We start from the raw sequence: 18,113 nt of genomic DNA, 5'->3' as shown, positions 1-18,113 counted from the left end.
GCTACCTTTTTCAACCAAGTTGACACTTCATCCAGAGTTCTTCCACTGTCTGTGGTTTGGCTGTGCTCCCATTCCAGACATAAGCATTCTGTTTTCTTACCTCTGGACTTCCTCTTGCTAAACACAGACTGCCAGACAATGGTCAGGGTGAAGAGCAGAACGCTGAGGATCCCGATGCAGCACACAAGCACAGCATACACGTAGAGATCTGAAAGCAAGGACACGGCAGTGATTACTGAGATGACACACATCAGAGAAGATGCGCCAGATAAAATAAACATCCTACACTTTATAAAAATCAAATCAAAATGAACCACAAACCCAAATGTAAAATATAAACTAGAAAACTTTTAGAAAAAACCTAGAAGAAAAATCTCTGGGATCTAGGACTAAGCAAGGAATTTTTAGACTTGACACCAAAAGGACCATCCACAAAAAAAAAGTTACTACATTTGATCAAATTATAATATTTTGTTCAATAAAAGTCCATATGAATAGAATGAAAAGACAATTTACAGACCACGAGAAACTATCTCAAACCACAAATTGAACAAAGAACTATCTAGAATATAAATAACTTTCAAAACTCAACAGTAAAAAATAAATAATCCTATTAGAAAATGGGCAGAAACATACAGAGATGCTTAACCAAAGAAAATATACAAGTGGCAAATAAGCACAGGAGAAGATGTTTGACTTTCTTAGCCATTGGAAAGTTAAACCACAGTGAAATATACCACAGCTATCAGAACAGGTAAAATAAATATAGTGACAATACCAAATTCTAGCAAGGATATAGATAAACTAGGTCAGTCAGACATTGCTGGTGAGAATATAAAATGCTACAGCCACGGTCTCTTAAAAGGCACTCCTACAACTAACTAGCATTCGACCCTACAGTTACATTCCAGGGCATTTGTTTCAGAGAAACGAAAACTTAAGTTCGCATAGAAACCTATACAAGTATGTTTGTAGAAGCTCCATTCATAATAGCCCAAAATTGAAAAACAGCACAGAGATCCTCTGGTGGGCATGGTTAAGCAAACTGTGGTTCATCCACACCACTGCCAAAATACTACTCGGCAATAAAGAGGAACAAACCACTGACACATGCAGTAACCTCTCCAAAGAATTATGTTGAGTAAGAAATAATCCCAAAAGGTTATATACAGTATGGTGTTATGGAGGGAGTGGGAGGAAAATGGGTTTGGCTATAAGAGATGCTCGTAGTGATAGGAATGTTCTGTGTCTTGGCTGTATCAATGTCAACATCCTGGTTGTGATATTGTACTAGAGCTTTTCAAGATGTTACCATTGGGGGAAATTAGGTACAGAGTACAGAACAGTACAAAAGATCTATCTTCTATTTCTTAGAAGTACATGCTGATCTACAATTTTCTCAAAATAAATTTTAAGTTCAAATAATTAAAACATGTTCACATATGTCTTAATAGACTGCGTGGTTTAAGTAACAGACATTTCTTTCTCAAAAGATCAATGTGCTGGCAGATTGGCTGTCTGGTGAGAGCTTTCTTCCTGGTTTAGAAACATCTCTTGATATCCTCAAATGATGGAGAACAGAGCAACAGCAAGCAAGCTCTCGGAGGAGACTAATGCCACACATGGCTTCCATTCTCATGACATAATTACCTCCCAAAGGTTCTACCTCCAAACACCACCACAACAGGGGTTAGTATTTCACCATGAATTTGGGGGGACACAAACATCCAGCCCATAACAATACATATCCATTTCTCAAACTCCAGTGATCAATTCTATCACCAATCTGATTGATAAAATGCTTGGAAGGTGGAAAAGAAAGCCCAGAGCTTTATTCTAACCTTCTATGCAGCAAAATGCCACAGATGGTTAGACTTGGCAAATGACTGAACTTAGCAAAAATGCTTTGCTGACTTAAATTTCTTTAGACAACAGACATCAATCATCAGCCATGTTCAGCACACTGCTAGATATGAGAAATATAACAATGAACATCCAGAGGTCCTCTCATCAAAAATCAGAAGTTACATGGTACTAGCAACAATAGGAATGTGTGTCCAATACTAATAACAGGCAGAGAAAGGACACAATCCAGTCTGCGAGGGCTGAGAGGGGATTCCCAAAGGACTGGAAATCTGCTCTGAGTTATATTTAAAATAACACAGAAAAATGCAAAAATGTGTAGAGAAAATAAAAATATAGAGAGAGAAGAAAAGTATTCGACCTCCATCACCCTAAGTACTGCTAATACATGGTGCCCATTATTTTTTAATATATTTTATTTTATTTTAATTGTTGTTCAAGTGTAGTTTTCAGTCTTGTACACCCTCCAAGCCCACCCCCCAGCCCTCCCCAGCTCCCTCCCATTTCTACAACCCCCTAGTTTTTGTCCATGTGTCCTTTATACTTGTTCCCATAAACCCTTCCCTTTTCCCCCTGAAATCCCCTCCTTTCTCCCCTCTGGTCACTGTCAGCCTGTTCTCTATTTGAATGTCTTTGGTTGTACTTTGCTTGTTTGTTTGTTTTGTTGTTTAGGTTCTTGTTAAGGTGAGATCATATGGTATTTGTCTTTCACCATCTGGCTTATTGTGCTTAGCATAATGCTTTCCAGCTCCATCCAAGCTGTCACAAATGGTAGGAGCTCCTTCTTTCTTTCTGCTGCATAGAATTCCACTGTGTAAATGGACCATAGTTTTTTGATCCATTCATTTATTGATGGGCACCTAGGTTGCTTCCAGCACTTGGCTATTGTAAATTGTAGTGCTATGAACATCAGGGTGCGTAGGTGTTTTTCAATTGGGGTTTCAGTATTCTTAGGATATAGTCCAAACAGTAGAATTGCTGGGTCAAAAGGCAGATGCATTTTCAGTTTTCTGAGAAAATTCCATACTGTTTTCCATAGTGGTTGTACCAGTCTGCAGTCCTACCAACAGTGCACTAGGGTTCCCTTTTCTCTACAACCTCTCCAACACTTGTTGTTTGTTGCTTTGGTTATGATGGCCTTTCTGACTGGTGTGAAGTGTATCTCATTGTGGTTTTAAATTGTATCTCTCTGCTAGCTAGTGGTACTGAGCATCTTTTCATGTGTCTCTGGACCCTCTGTATGTCCTCCTCAAAGAAGTATCTGTTCAAGTCCTTTGTCCATTTTATAATTAGGTTGCTTGTCTTCTTAGAGTGGAGTCATTTAAGTTCTTTATATATTTTGGAGATTAAACCCTTGTCTGAGGTACAATTGACAAACATGTTTTCCCATAAAGTTGGTTCTATTTTCATTTGAATACTGTTTTCTTTAGCCATGCAGAAGCTTTTTATTTTGATGAGATCCCATTTGTCTATTCTTTCCTTTATGTCCCTTACTCTAGGGGGCATATCAGTAAAAATATTGCTGCATGAAATATGAGATTTTTCTGCCTATGTTCTCCTCTAGGACTTTAATGGTGTAATGGTTTATATTTAAGTCTTTTATCCACCTTGAATTTATTTTTGTGGATGGTGTAAGTTGGTGCTTGAGTTTCATTTTTTTGCACATAGCTGTCCAGCTCTCCCAACACCATTTGTTGAAGAGGCTATTTTTACTCCATTTTATATTGCTGCCCCTTTTGTTGAATATTAATTGACCATAGAGACTTGGGTTTATTTCTGGGCTCTCTGTTCTGTTCCATTGGTCCATGTGCCTGTTTTTATGCCAGTACCAGGCTGTTTTCATTACAGTGGCCTTGTGATACGATTTGGTATCAGGTATTGTGATCCCTTTTACATTGCTCTTCTTTCTCAAAAGTGCAGCAGCTATTCAAGGTCATTTATGGTTACATACAAATTTTGAAGTATTTGTTCTATGTCTGTGAAATATGCCATTGGTACTTTAGTAGGTATTGCATTGAATCTGTAAATTGCTTTGGGTAGTATGGACATTTTCATGATGGTAACTCTTCCAATCCATGACCATAGTATATGTTTCCATTTGTTTGTGTCTTCCTTGATTTATTTCTTCAGTGTTGTGTAGTTTTCTGAGTACAGGTCTTTTACCTCCTTGGTTAGGTTTATTCCTAGGTATTTTATTTTTCTCCTTGCTATATCAAACATGATTTTTTTCTTGATTTCTGCTTCTGCTGTTTCATTGTTGGTATACAAAAATGCCTTTGATTTCTGGATATTGACTTTGTATCCCGCTGTTTTGCCAAATTCATTTATTAGGTCGAGCAGTTTTTTGACCAAGTCTATAGGATTTTCTATGTACATTATCATGTCGTCTGCAAACAGTGACAGTTTTGTTTCCTCCTTTCTAATTTGGATGCCTCTTATTTCCTTTCCTTGTCTGATCTCTGTGGCTAAAACTTCCTATACTATGTTGAATGGAAGTGGTGAAAGTGAACAACCTTGTCTTATTCCTGATCTTAGTAAAAAAGATTTTAGTTTTTGCCCATTGAGTATGATGTTGGCTGTAGGTCTCTCATATATGGCCTTTATTATGTTGTGGAATGCTCCCTCTATTCCCATTTTGCTGAGTTTTTTTTTATCATAAATGGATGCTGTACCTTATCAAATGCTTTTCTGAATCTGTTGATATGATCATGTGATTTTTGCCTTTGCTTTTGTTTATGTAATGTATTACACTTACTGATTTGTGAACATTGTACCATCTTGCATCCCTGGGATGAATCCCACTTGGTCATGGTGTATGATCTTTTTAATGTATTGTTGGATGAGGTTTGCCAATATTTTGTTGAGGATTTTAGCATCTATGTTCATCAGTGATATTGGCCTAAAGTTTTCTTTCTTTGTTGTGTCTTTATCTGGTTTTGAAATTAGGATAATGCTGGCTTCATAAAAAGGGGTCAGGAGTCTTAAATCATTTTGGATTTTTTGGAATAGTCTGTGAAGGATAGGGGTTAGCTCTTCCTTAAATGCTTTGTAGAATTCTCCTGTGAAACCATCTGGTCCAGGGCTTTTGTGTGTTGGGAGTTTTTTATTATTGCTTCAATTTCTTTTGCTCTTATTGGTCTATTCAGGCTTTCTACTTCTTCTTCATTGAGTTTTGGAAGATTATACTTTTCTAGAAATTTGTCCATTTCACCTAGGTTTTCAAATTTCTAGGCATACAGTTCTTCATAGTAATTTCTTACAATCCTTTGTATTTCTGTGGTATCAGTTGTACTCTCTCCTCTTTCACTTCTGATTGTGTTTATTTGGGTCCTCTCTCTTTTCTTCTTGATCAGCCTGCTTAAAGGCTTGTCGGTTTTGTTTATCTTTTCAAAGAACCAGCTCCTGGATTCATTGATCCTTAGAATTGTGCTTTTAGTCTCTATTTCATTTAATTCTGCTCTGATCTTGGTTGTTTCCTTCCTTCTACTTGCTCTGGGCTGTCTTTGTTGTTGTTTTTTGAGTTCTTGTAGACTCAAAAAACAGGTTGCATGTTGTTTGAAATGGTTCTTTTTTTATGATGGATACATATATACTTATAAATTAAAATCCTATAGTTTCATATCTTGCTTTTTCTTTAATCTCATTTTTTCCTTAAGCTCTCTTCAAAAAATTATTCTGAACTATTTTAAAAGATGTGATTATAGTTTATCATATTAATTTGAGTCACAATATCTTATTATTGGTTACTCAAAGTGTTTCTAACAGTTCTGTGTAGGAAATGATTCTATGATGAGCCTTTGTAAGCTTAAATTGTAATGCATCTCTTACATTATGTTCTTAAGATTAAGTTTCTAGAAGTAAACTTGATTGGTCAGCAGGAATTCACCTTTGCAAAGCCCTTGGGACTTAGAGAAGCAATTAGGTAAGTGCTCAAACTGATGAACAAGCATGATCGGAGTGTTGGGGTGGTAGGCTTCCATGGAGAGCCTAGAGAAGCAGGTAAGGCTTATGGTCAGTGAGAGAGGGAAGGATAATGGGATGTAATCAGACACCTCAGTTTCCTGCCACTCAGTTTCTTCTCACATGTTCTCCCTCTACACCTCCTGCCTCAGAGAAGCCCAGTGCAGCTGAGGCCTTGAGCTCCTCCCATGGTATTAGAGCTCAGTCAGGTTTTTTTTTGTTTGTTTGTTTGTTTTTTTTTTTTGGTCTAAGCTAGTTTGAGTGAGGTTCTATTCATGGAAACTTAGGAGCCTGGGGGAAAAATAAGTGGATAGCATAACAGGACAATATTGTAAGTGAAGAGAGTACCTATACTAATTTTTAAGGGAGCAGGGTAGTGTCTCCTACAGAGGGATCTGGGAGCCAGTCCTAGAAGTAGAGAGGGACTGAAGTGAGAGTTCTAGAAGCTAAGAGAGTAGAACATTGTAGTAGAGATTCTTTAATAGCAGTAGGTGCTGCGGGAAGACACCTATTGGTTTTCCCACTAGGGGCCTACCAGAAAAGTCCTGGGGTAAAGCTAATTTAGGGGATGGTGGGGGCAAAGCCCAATTAAAGAACTAGAATTGGTCAATGGCACATGAGGAGTCTGAGACAGAAAGAGAAAAAACTCTCTTCTACAATCAAAATTAAGACAGCCTTTCCATAGAGATTCCTGTATTTCAGATGTCCACACATCTTTTGAAGATTAATATGGTAGAGCACTCCAAAAGTGGTCAGAGTTAGGAGGGAGGCTTAGGCTTCCATTCAAAAACATGAAACTCTGAGAGACAGAGCAGAGGTCATAGAGAAGGTTACATGATAGGACACAGGCTGGGACTGAATATGGAGAACATGTGACCAGTCCTGGATTCTACCCCATGGAGCAGACTCTTTGGGAACAGAGTTATAGAGCCATGTCTGGAACAACAGGTTGGGGAACAGGATGGTCACAATGTCAGGCAGACAGATGTGGGCCAGGTACACATACATCTGCCTCATAGGAATTATAGAGAGGTGGATCCCTGGACTAAAAGATAAGGAAAATTTGGCTTCAGTTTCATTCCTAGAATAGACAAAAAATGCCCTACTTTGTGCCACTGGAGCAGACCAACGTGATCCACAAGCTCACCTTATCAGAACTCTTTCTTTAGTTCCAGGACTGCAGAAATCAAGGAGGGACAAGACCATGGTGAGAATCTCCCATGTGTCCCTAGAGGCGTAATGTAGACATCTGTGGCAGGAGGCCAGGGGCTCCCAGAGGCCCATGTTAGGGTTTCAGATCACAGCCTCCTCAACATAGCACAAAGGGGACTCTCCACAGGCAGCCACAGATACAGAATCATAAAACATCTGTCCAGTCTGGAAGGGTCAGCAGACTGCCAAGCACACAGGCCCTCCAGGCTGTGGACACTGGCCAGCAGGCACCAGCTACAAATGTGTGAGTCCCCACAGGCCTCAGATGAATTGTGCCTGTGCTCTGTTGTGTTCTTGAAGCTATGTGAACTTTAAAAATTGTGGACCTCCAGAAGAAAAGCTTAAAAAAACAAAAAACCTGAGTTTCCCTAGATTGGGCAGCAACTATTACCCAAGAGTTCTCATTTTTCCCTTTGTTCCCAGCTTTGCTGCACAAAGACTATGAAAAAAAAAGAAGAAAAAGATTAAGCTCTGAGCCATTTAAGCCAGGGTCACAAACTCCTAAAATTCCAGGGCCACCATCCACAGGGGGAGCTATTGCAAACCCATGACTTGCCTGACAGGCAGCCATTCCTGGGCTGGAAAGCCAGACTGATGCCTTTAACTTTTAGGTAAAAACCTCTATAATTATAAATGTTGGCTCAAAGGTTTTTAAAGAGACCCAACCAAACGGTGTTTGTCCAGAGATTGAGAAGCCTTCAGGTCTAAATTTAACAAAAAGTCTGCATATAATTATATCTGGGATTCCCCTTTAAAATACCACATCTACCCGCACACTCAAAATAATTCTAAAAATCATATTATATTCCCTGAATTCATTTGCACTTCTGTCTTTTGCCATTGCACTTCCAAAGGCACCCATGTCATTTTTTAGGCTCAATTGCAAGCTGCCACACAGAAAATGTCTCCCATAGCCACCAGTACAGGCTTCTCTGAAGCAGATGGTGGGGCCAGTGGGCTGGAGTGATGATCACAGGGCTAGAGTGATGATCACAAAGCTGAGAGGCTGAGATGGGGTATACAGTGTCTGCGTGCCACCTACCGCCTTCCCACAAAGCTAAACCACAATAGGCCAGGAGGAGTAGCCCACAAAAGGGCAGACAGCACCTGTTGCTGGGCAACCCTGAGACCTGCAGGGGTATTCAGAGCTGCTCTGCTCTGAAACCTGGTGACCCCAGCATTCTTCAGCAGAATGAAGGGACACAATGCTCCCAAACCACTGAATCTAGAAAGTTAATGTCAGTCCTTTACATTTCCAGGGCAAAGGCCAATGCCTAGGAGATCACAGCTCTGTGGAGAAAACTGTATACTTCTGCTATTTCTTATCCAGCCTACAATATCATCTTGCTTGAGGCAAAATACCTAAGCAACAGCCCAGAGTGATTTTAACTACTTCCAGCATCTCCTGAGAAGCTTGACAATGCCTTTCTTTGTGCTGCTGTGCACAGTCAGGCCCAGCTAAACCCAGGAGGATGGATGGATATCCACCGGCAAGTTCTACTGCATTTCTCCCATCCAGGAACAAAAGGACAAAGGCCTGGGAGTAGGCACCAGGGAATTTCAGCTGTCCCCCTGACCTCCCCAACACTATGGCTGGGTTCAAAAAGCAAAACCCAAGGGAAATTGATGCCGAAATCGCTGGAAAAAAGAACTGTGGAAACAGCTGCTCTGAGGTATCATACAGAGTGAGAATGCAGAGTCTGCTTTTCAGAGGGACCTAGTTTTCTGTGTTGAGATGAGAGGACATGTTGAGCTACAGATATTGTATAGAGTTAAATAGAGAGTAACCCTGATGTTCTGTAGCCACACGTGAATTATAAAATACTGTTAATTAAACAAAGTGTCTTAGAGATATTGATTATGCTGTAAGGTGATTGGGAACTATATCCTGTTAGGTTAGAGTTGCTCAAGAAACCAGATGGATGCAATGAGCCAAGGAGCTGCGTTTACTAGCAGGGAATAAGAGGGAAAAATGGAGCCAACCTAGGGAGGTTGAGGAGCCAACCAAGAAAGGTTAAGACTTGTTCAGTTGTTTTTAGGGCAGGGTTTTTAAGTGCGAAAACCCATGAAGGGTAACTGGTTGGGGTGTCAGTCTGATTGGCTAGAGCTGGTTGCTGGGTACCACTTCTGCTGACCATTTTTCTTGATACATCTTGTCAGACCTCAGATTAAAGCTGCATCCTGTTACGCCAGATAGGCCAACCCCAGACCCCAATCTTAGCTGGGCATCTGTTTGTCCTGGGTAGGGTCAGCAGGCAGTTTCCCAGGCAGGCATTTTCCCAAGCTACAGTTTCCCACAGTGAGTTTTCTCACCTGGTGATCTCCCATTCCTCCTAGGTCTACCTAGGTCTGTCACATGCCACAATCTTTCCAAACATACAGTGTTGGTCTTTGAAAACACCTCTAGCCCTGACTAAGTGTACATTATTGGATCTCTTCCTAAATGTAATAATCTGACTTTCAAAGGGGAGCACAGAGTCCAGGTTACTACTAACAAACCTGAAGAGATTATTATTCATCTGATGATAAAGAAGGCTCCCCCATTACAGCTGCCAGAAACCTGCCTTAGGGTCCCACAAGACTGCCCTCCATCACAGTGCCTGGATCACATAAACACAGGCTAAATCAATCACTTTTTCTACTGCTTCACCCTGTGAGGAGTCAAGTCACTTTTGTGTTTTTTCTAATGAACAGACATTTACTGAATGAAGGGCTAAGGGAGGAAATTTGGGATTATTTTTCTAGAAGGTCATCAAATAAAGAAAGAGGCAGCTACAATACATGCAGGCAAAAAGCAGGGAATACAAAGATCACTATGAGAGTAAAGTGCAATCTGAGGAACACAATGTGTATGTATGACTTCAACACACAAAAATAAATCCTAATGGCCCATCTTGGTGACACCTTAGAGTTGGCAAACTAAGTTCATAATTATGGTGACATTTTTCTAAGAGAAAATGCCTTAACCCACCGCTTTTATCTAGATTTTGTATGGGTAGGTTTAACTTCAAGTGTTCTCGCCTAGGGCAAGCTTTGCTTCCACCACACCTGTTGAGTTAACAAAAGAGGATGGTGAATCCCCAAGGCACACACGTCTAAGATTCTTTTGACAAAGTCATGCTCATCAATAAATGCCCAGCCTTCAACAGATATAATCCTTCTCAATTTCCTGATAACCTCTTAACATTAATCAGTTTTGTACTGATCAAAGACTCTTCCTGAGAACTTACAAAGCCCATTTTTTCATTGTTTCTGGTCTCAGTCCTCAACCACTTTGATATTTTTGCAACTTTCCTTACTTGAAGGCAAAGTTTCTCAAGCTTGGCATGCTTGGCATTAGGGGCCATATCACTCTGTTGTGGGAAGCTGCCCTGTGTACTGTAGGCTGTGCACCTACCCACTAGATGCCAATAACACTAAAATGTTAGCTGTGGCAATCAGAAATATGTTCACATGTTGACCAATGTCTCCCAGAGAGGTAAAACTGCCCCAAGGCTCAAGTGGGAGCTCATATCAGCACCCTGCCAACCTATAGCTGGGCACCACCCCGGAGTTTCTGATTTGGTAAGGGTAGTGCCCTATTAGTACATCTGTAACAGGTTCCCAGGTGGTACTAATGCTTATGCTGCTGGTCTGAGACCAGCCTAGAACCATTGTTCAGAGGCCTGATTGCATGCTGGAATCACCTGAGGAGCTTTCAACAAGTTCTATCACCACCAGAACTTCCAGAAATGTGGTACAGGCAGCAATGTTTTCAAAGATCCCCTGGTGATTCTAAAATGGGTCAAAAATCCCTTACTTAAGGTTTTCAAACTGTTACCAGAATCCCAAACTCCTTAAGAATCTGTGATAAAATTAGTTCACAGTGGACATACTTTCTATTTTTATATTACTTGAAGACCCAACCCTAATATCACCTGAAAGTAGGAATTCTACAGCAAAATAAAACAACCCCAAATTATGCAGTTTTGGAGCTTTACCTTTTTAAAACCTTTCAGTTGATAACACCAGAAATTCCCATCCTACTCTTGAGTAAGTTTAGGGCTAGAAAACAACTTGGCAAAACTAAGAAGTGGGGGTCTTTTCCTTCTATTCTATTCCTTTCCTGTTATATAAAAGTGAGATAGCATCTTATAATAAAAATACGCAAGCTTTACCTTCAAAAAATGCCCAAGTCTTTTTCTTTTTTTCAAAGGATGAATCTTCAGAAGCTTTAAGGGAAATCACTGTAAGACAAAAAGGAACAGCACAGCATAAAGCAGGGAAGCTATAGGCCAGGCCCACATTGCAATCCAGAATAATGCCATATGGCATATATGGCACTTTTTATAAAATAATTTTCACTTTTGCAAACCCACATTTAATTGTCAAAACTCACAGGTCATGGGGAGCTGCAATGACTGGCATATAACAACTGAGAAAGCTGACACACTGGAGGGGAATTAATATTTCTGTTTAAAGCCAGTAAACCACACAGCTGAGATGCAGTTCAATAGAAGTCCCAATTGCCTCACATTCTTGCAAAATAAAGAATTCTCCAATGGGATGTCCAAGAACCAAAACATTATTTCTTTTATAATTTGATGTCCCAAGATAGAGAAGCCTGAGGTCACCTGATGACTCAGGGTTAGCGCTCTGAGCACTATTCGTCTTGCAAGACAATCACACAAAGCAGCCATCACATAATCTCATCTGATTCTGAGATTATGTTGTTTTGTCAGCTTTCAGTCAATGGTTGATCACAGAATTCACTGTGCCTTCTTTCAACAGTCATGGAAACAGAACTGAGTTACACTGTGTTAAACCTTGAATATCATTCTAAAGAGTCTGAAACCATGCAAATGTTCCATGCATAGGGGTAACATTATCATAAGTAAAAAATCTAAAAATTAATATAACAAAAAATGTAAAATGTCAGAGAATTAAAATACTGTCCAATAGAACTTTCTGAGGTGATAGAAATGTCCTGTCTGCACTGTACACACAGTAGCAGTCACTGGCCACATGTGGCTTTGTGGCTAGTCCACATGGGACTGAGAAAGTGAATTTGTAGTTGTATTTCATTAATTTAAATTTAAATAGCCACATGCATTCAGTGTCTACCAAATTCAGAGCTCTAGAGAAGAGAATGTAGAACTCTAATAAAAAGAATGTATCTATCTATCTACCTACCTTATCTATCTATGTTATCCTTCAGAGAACAATTAGGATGGCTGAAATGTATATGCACATATATAATTGTGTAATATAAATGTATTTATGAAATATAAATATGTAATTAAGAAAGGTGAAATGCAGATGTTTTCAGCTTTTCCAATTGTTCTCAGAAAGAGGGTTTTGGTTTGCTATAAGTTAGTCTGACATTACTGAAAAACTCCTTTCCCATTTGAACCTAAATTCCCTAAAACTGTAAGAAGTATCTTCTACCTCTATATACCCATCATTTGGCACACTGCCTCATAGCTGGTAGGTGCCTAGTAAACAAATGATTTTTTTCTTCCTAATAGCCCCACAAAGTAAGCAATCTGGAAGTCTAGGAATGAATTCAGTAGATATTTGGTCTTGCATGTCATATTATATACAATTTGTCCACCATCTTCCTTACTTAATTTGCCCCATCCACAGGCCCTATAATCGCTGACTACCAGAGCAACAAATCAGTTTCCCCCTCAAGAATTTAAACTAAGAAACAGAGTACATATGGTTGTATAGACCCTGGGGCTGAAAGAACCTGTGAACTTTGAGGCAGGAAGCTGTGTTTAGAAAACAGGCAAGCAGAAGAGCATAGAAGTCAGAACCTGTAAGGGAAAGGTAGAGGTGAGAGGCACTATGGGGCTGGAAGACTTGATGTCAATGGCACTTTGGGTCCCAAGAGGGTTGACGTATTGCATTGCTATCCTTGCATCCCATGAGCTCTATAGCCTTAAACTATTGCCTCTTCTCTTCTGAGTTACCTTAAATGAGTTTTCATAGCTTCAAGTAATAGAGCCTAAGCTAGGCTAGGCTAACTACAAAGAATCTTAATGATGTCAATACAGAAATTAGAAATAAATTAGAAAGAAATTTCCAGGTCACTTATGCTTTCAGACAGTCAGGTATGCCTATCATGATCCAGAGCCTTCCACTTTGAGTGTGCTCCATGGACCAGCAGCTCAGTGTTGCCTGGGGTCCAGTCAAAAGTGCAGAATCACTAGGGTTCCAAACCAGAGCTACTGGATCAGCATCTGCCTCTAAACCCAGACTCCCTGGGTGGATCATATGCCCTTTAGAGTTTAAGATGAACTGATATACACTGGGTTGAAACACTAAGTTGCCATGTGCTGGTTGTATGACTGGGAAAGTCACTTTACTTCCCAGTAATACAGGGATAATAAGTCCTACTCTCAGGGTAGGTGTTAGCATCAAATATATTAAAACATGTGAAGTGCTCAGAACAGTGCCTGTGACCTAGTGAGCCATCTCTATACATAAGGACGTTAGCTCTCTAAGACTAGGATTTTAGTCTATTTTATCCCCTGCTCTAACTTCTACACATAATTCCAGCATGGACCTTTGCTGTCAGCCCTTTGCCTCAAAGTGTGAATCTTTGATTGTTCAAATGGTCCATAAGAAAGAGCTCCCTGCCCTTGGAGCTAAATGTCTGCAGCTCAAACAGGCTGTTACCATTCTAGCAAAGACAAGTGCCTTCAGACCACCTTTCATTCATCTTTCATTTTTTCCTTCTCAATTTGTTGGCTCTTGATCTAGTCCAATTACAAGTCCCTTTGCCTTATTTGGGACAGAAGGTAAGATCTCCCTAATTGACACATGGAGATATGTGCAGAAAGAGCCAGAAAACCAGGGTTCTAAGCTAATGGGCCTGTAAGAGAGGAATTCAGGGATGCTCATCTCCCCTAGTAGCAGCTATTTTATGGGAAAGTGCAGCACCTTTGATCAGTAACATCAGTCATACTCTTTATCTGTTCCTACAAGAAAGAAAAAATGTGGATAAACTCTGCCAGTTTCAGAAACTTTTCCAAGTTTCTGCATAACAATCTTATTTCAGCTGCTAATCCCCTGCTATCTCTGAGTGAATTTGATACAGTCAAGCCATGTGTCTGAGTCCACAAACCACAAGGACACACTGTGGGTAGAGCTAGGCCACCATAACAGCAGGGTTTTGCAGTGGACAAGAAGTGGCTCCACTGACTTTATTAGTGGATCTCCCCCACAGTCAGCCTGGGGGAGCTGAGTGGAAGAGGCCACCGAGGGCTAGATGGGATGGCAGAGGATGAAGTTCTTCAAGGAAATATTTTGCCTGACCAAGGAAAGAGTGGCAAATTTTCCAATCACAGATTACTAATGTTGGTCAAAAACACTATGAGATAAAATGCAATCTCTTGATCAAAGAGCATGTGCAGTGGTTTACAATGACTTTAGCCATCAGAAAGTAACAGCCCATCACTTTCAACTGTGTTTGCCTTACCTTGTGATTAAACCAGACTTCCAGACAATTGAGAGAAGACAATAGCAGCCCTTCATAATCGAAGTCCTAGTTCTGACTAAGCACCAGCTCAGGGGAGCTGAAAGTCTCTACCTTCTGACAGCTCCCTAGGACTGGGGCAGTTCTCAGTTTAATCCCTCAAAGATTAGGGAGTCACAGGCTGCCAGCTTTTTTAACCAATGAGTTGTTTTACATGGTTTTCATGGTGGGTAGGGGCCGTACTCCTCTGGGTAATGGAGTAATGGGATTTCAGTCCCTGGCCAGGAGGGAGCATAGCCGAAGGGAGTAACACTGCATGACTCTCCCCAACTCCCATCTTCATTCATCTTCCTTCTTACCCCTGATCCAAGTGAGCTTCTGACAAGCTACCCTGTTCTGAATCAGAGGAATGTGGTCAACATCCTATTCTGGGTGGCCTCTGTCTTGCCATGTGCTCTGAGACTGGACTTTCAGCAAATAGCTAACATGGGAGTGGGTGGTGTGAGCCCCTTGGGAATGTACATATTACCCCAGTTGCTAGGAGTGTTGCCAGCCCTGTTTCCCAGAGAGTCCTACTTGGGGCCGCTCATACGTACCCTTCTTTTCCATCCTTCCTGGATCCAGAGGTCCCAGGAGAGTGGGTGATATAAAGAACCCCTCTTCCCAAAGGGCTCAGGGCCTGGAAGAGGGTGGGGAGGAAGAAGCCCATTTGGCCTCAGTGTCAAACCACTTCTCTCAGTACAGCTTTATAAGACATAGACTAGGTATTTGGTTTCTGTCTGACTCCCATGCCCACTTATGAGTTGCATGGAGCTCACAGTGGAGAAGGGAATAAACAGCACTCCAAAGTTGTCTTCAACTGACCTACTGACTGCTTTGTAATTTCCTTGGGACCCCAGTACCCAGGTCAAGGCCATCTGCCCTTCTGGTGATACAGTAGCCCAGATGCCAGAGCTGCAGGTGGTGCTGGGGTCCCTCCCTGAGTGAAAGGGCATGTTGTGACAGATACCATGTATTACCTCCTCTGGGAGGAACTGGTTAAAAGTGTCCCAGGATCAAACAGTCTGGAAGAATACAGCACAGAGGTACCAAGACACATAGATCATATCAGTCTTATATCTGGAGGAAGTAGGGTAGAAAGAAAGACTCTTAGTCAAATCCCCTTTAATAGAGCCTATGGGACACCATCACTCTGAGAGGTGTGAAAAATGAGAGCCTTGATTCCTAACTTGAACAGAATGTCCACCGACACCCCCGGGGAGGGCATGTTTCACAGGATGTGACAGATTGTGTTCCCTGAGTTCATGCCAAGACTCTGTGATAATGACAATGCCCAGGGCCATGGGGCCTCCACTTCCCTTCCTAGTATCTGTTCACCAATGATAGTGACATCTTTGTCTGGATCTGTGTTGAAGGGCTGATCTCATCATTCATGGAACAGATAGCTGATGATTTTTAGAGACCCTGGGAAGGCTCCCTTTTTCCCAGTATTCTTTCCTACCTATTCACCTATGCCCAAATTCCTTTAATAAAGAATTGTACAATTAAAAGCTTAATCTGCACCCATAAGTTACATCCAAAGTGAGGTGCACATTCATGACACAGAAGCCTTCCAGAATGCAGGTGTTGATGAAGAGGGAAGTAAAGAGGGCCCAGCACAGACATAGGAGTGAGCAGGCCTGAGAGAACAGCGGCAAGGATATGGGGAAAGACATGGAGATTGGGAGACACACCTTCATTTTTCTCTTCCTATTGCTGGCCAGTCTGAGATAAAGTATTTTCCAGATTCTCCAGATCTTTCCTTAGTGCCCAAAGCCTAAGATTTCTAAAATTTTAGTATTAGGAAAAGTAACTGGAATTCTGGTTAAAATGGAGAATTCCAGGCATCAACCTGAGCTTCTGGTCTGAGAAATCTGGGGAGAACTCAGGAATCTGTATGATTATGGAGCACACCTTAAAGAAAATTCTGAAACTTGAGGTCTCAGGAACATACTAGGAGAAGCCTTGCCTCACACACTCCTAGTGAAAGTGGGTACCAAGCCCACAGAGACATGAGAGAGGGAGTTCAAGTTATGAGGGGCCAGACCCTGTGCTTCAATCTCCTATCCAGCCAAGGGAAGAGTCCAGGACTAGAAACTAAACCAATATCTCTTCATTTTAATCCAGAGAGAACAAGAAAACAGCAAAACCTAAGGACTAAGCCAATCACACAAGTATTGTTTTCAAAGGACTCTAAAAGGGCCCCTTTAAGTAGCGTCTTTCAATACAGTGAATACAAAATGAAGAGCATGGCTTTATAAGAAGTTCTTTTCAAAAGGGCAGGCATCTATAACAATCCATGTGTCTTCCCATGTACTGACTCAAACTGAAAAACTAGAGAAAATCTAAGAGAGGCCTTCTCCAATGATCACCTAGTAATACTTACACACTCCCTCCCCAATAAATGTGTTCCCTTAGAATGTCTCACTATGTTTTACTTGTTTATATTGTGTCTTACCCACCTCCCCAGCTGAAGGGTATGGATTGTATCTTTTCTTCACTTCTAGAATCCTTCCTGGTTGTACCAAGTCATAGTTACTTTGAATGAAAGAGCGAATGGAACAAACATTAGACCATATTGCTGGGTCGAAGTGCTGGGACCATGACATTATAACATTCTGGGAGATAGGAAATAGAGGCCAGAGCAAGGGGCCCCATCTTACCCAGCCATTTTTCTTCCCCTGGAAGCTGTACCTCAGAAGTGTTGAGAGTGCACCACCAGCACACCAGGCCAACAAGACAGCCTACTACTGAGTTCTGGCAAAGATGGAGGTGTAGGTAGATATGCTTTGCTTTCTTGCACAACCAGAAGAAGGGCAACAAAAAATTTAAAAATGAAAATAACTGGAACTGCCAGAAAATCAAACTGTATGGAAATTGAACAACCTAGGAGTTAAAAAAAGAAACATTCATCCACACTGGCAGGAGGGTTGGAGACAGGCAGCTGCAGTGGAGAGGAGGTGGGGCAAGGAGATGGACCAGGTGGGTGCGAGGTGGTGGCTGATGGTATGTCTGGGCATTCCCACATTTGTGCATGCAAAAGTCAGGAGATACAACTAGAAAGAGAGACAGACCACACAACCCAGGGTTCCAGCACAGAAAACTAAAACCTCAAAACCACTGGCTGGAAAAACTTGTGGGGATTGAGGCAGCAGGAGGAACTCTCAGACTCACAGGAGAGTTCATTGGAGAGAATGTACACAAAGCCACACACCCAGGAATCCGCACCAGAAGGGTCCAATTTGATTGTGGGTAGCAGGAGAAGTGACTGACAGCAGGCCAAGAGCCAAGCGAGTGGCATTGCTCCCTCTCTGACAACTCCCACACATACAGTGCCATAACCCAGTGACTTGGGTTACCCCACCCTGGTGAATACCTAAGGTTCCACCCCTTAAAATGTAACAGGTGCACCAAGACACAAAGTATGTCCCAAATGAAAAAACAGATCAAAGCTCCAGAAAAAGAATTAAGCCATGAGAAAATAGCCAGTTACCAGATGCACAGTTCAAAACACTGGTAATCAGGATTCTCACAGAAATGGTTGAGTATGGTCACAAAATAGAGGAAAAAGTAAAGG

The 18,113-nt window shown here is 41.3% G+C and overlaps 1 protein-coding gene across 1 annotated transcript in view; it reads right to left on the bottom strand.

Annotated features, from left to right (window-relative positions):
- Nucleotides 1-18,113, bottom strand: part of VSTM4 (V-set and transmembrane domain containing 4) — a 110,287-nt gene that overhangs the window by 62,155 nt on the left and 30,019 nt on the right. The window contains exons 3-4 of the mRNA XM_045842128.1: nucleotides 11,193-11,261; nucleotides 101-208 (exon numbers count right to left, since the gene is read on the bottom strand). Of these exons, the coding sequence (XP_045698084.1) occupies nucleotides 101-208; nucleotides 11,193-11,261 (177 nt within the window). The remainder of the gene's footprint in view (nucleotides 1-100; nucleotides 209-11,192; nucleotides 11,262-18,113) is intronic.

The sequence above is a fragment of the Phyllostomus hastatus genome, unplaced genomic scaffold, assembly GCF_019186645.2.
Source record: "Phyllostomus hastatus isolate PE091 unplaced genomic scaffold, TTU_PhHast_1.1 phas_contig_38, whole genome shotgun sequence".
Classification (NCBI taxonomy): Eukaryota; Metazoa; Chordata; class Mammalia; order Chiroptera; family Phyllostomidae; genus Phyllostomus; species Phyllostomus hastatus.
The sequence above is the reverse complement of the archived record's forward strand: the minus strand, read 5'-3'. Positions and strand labels throughout refer to the sequence as shown.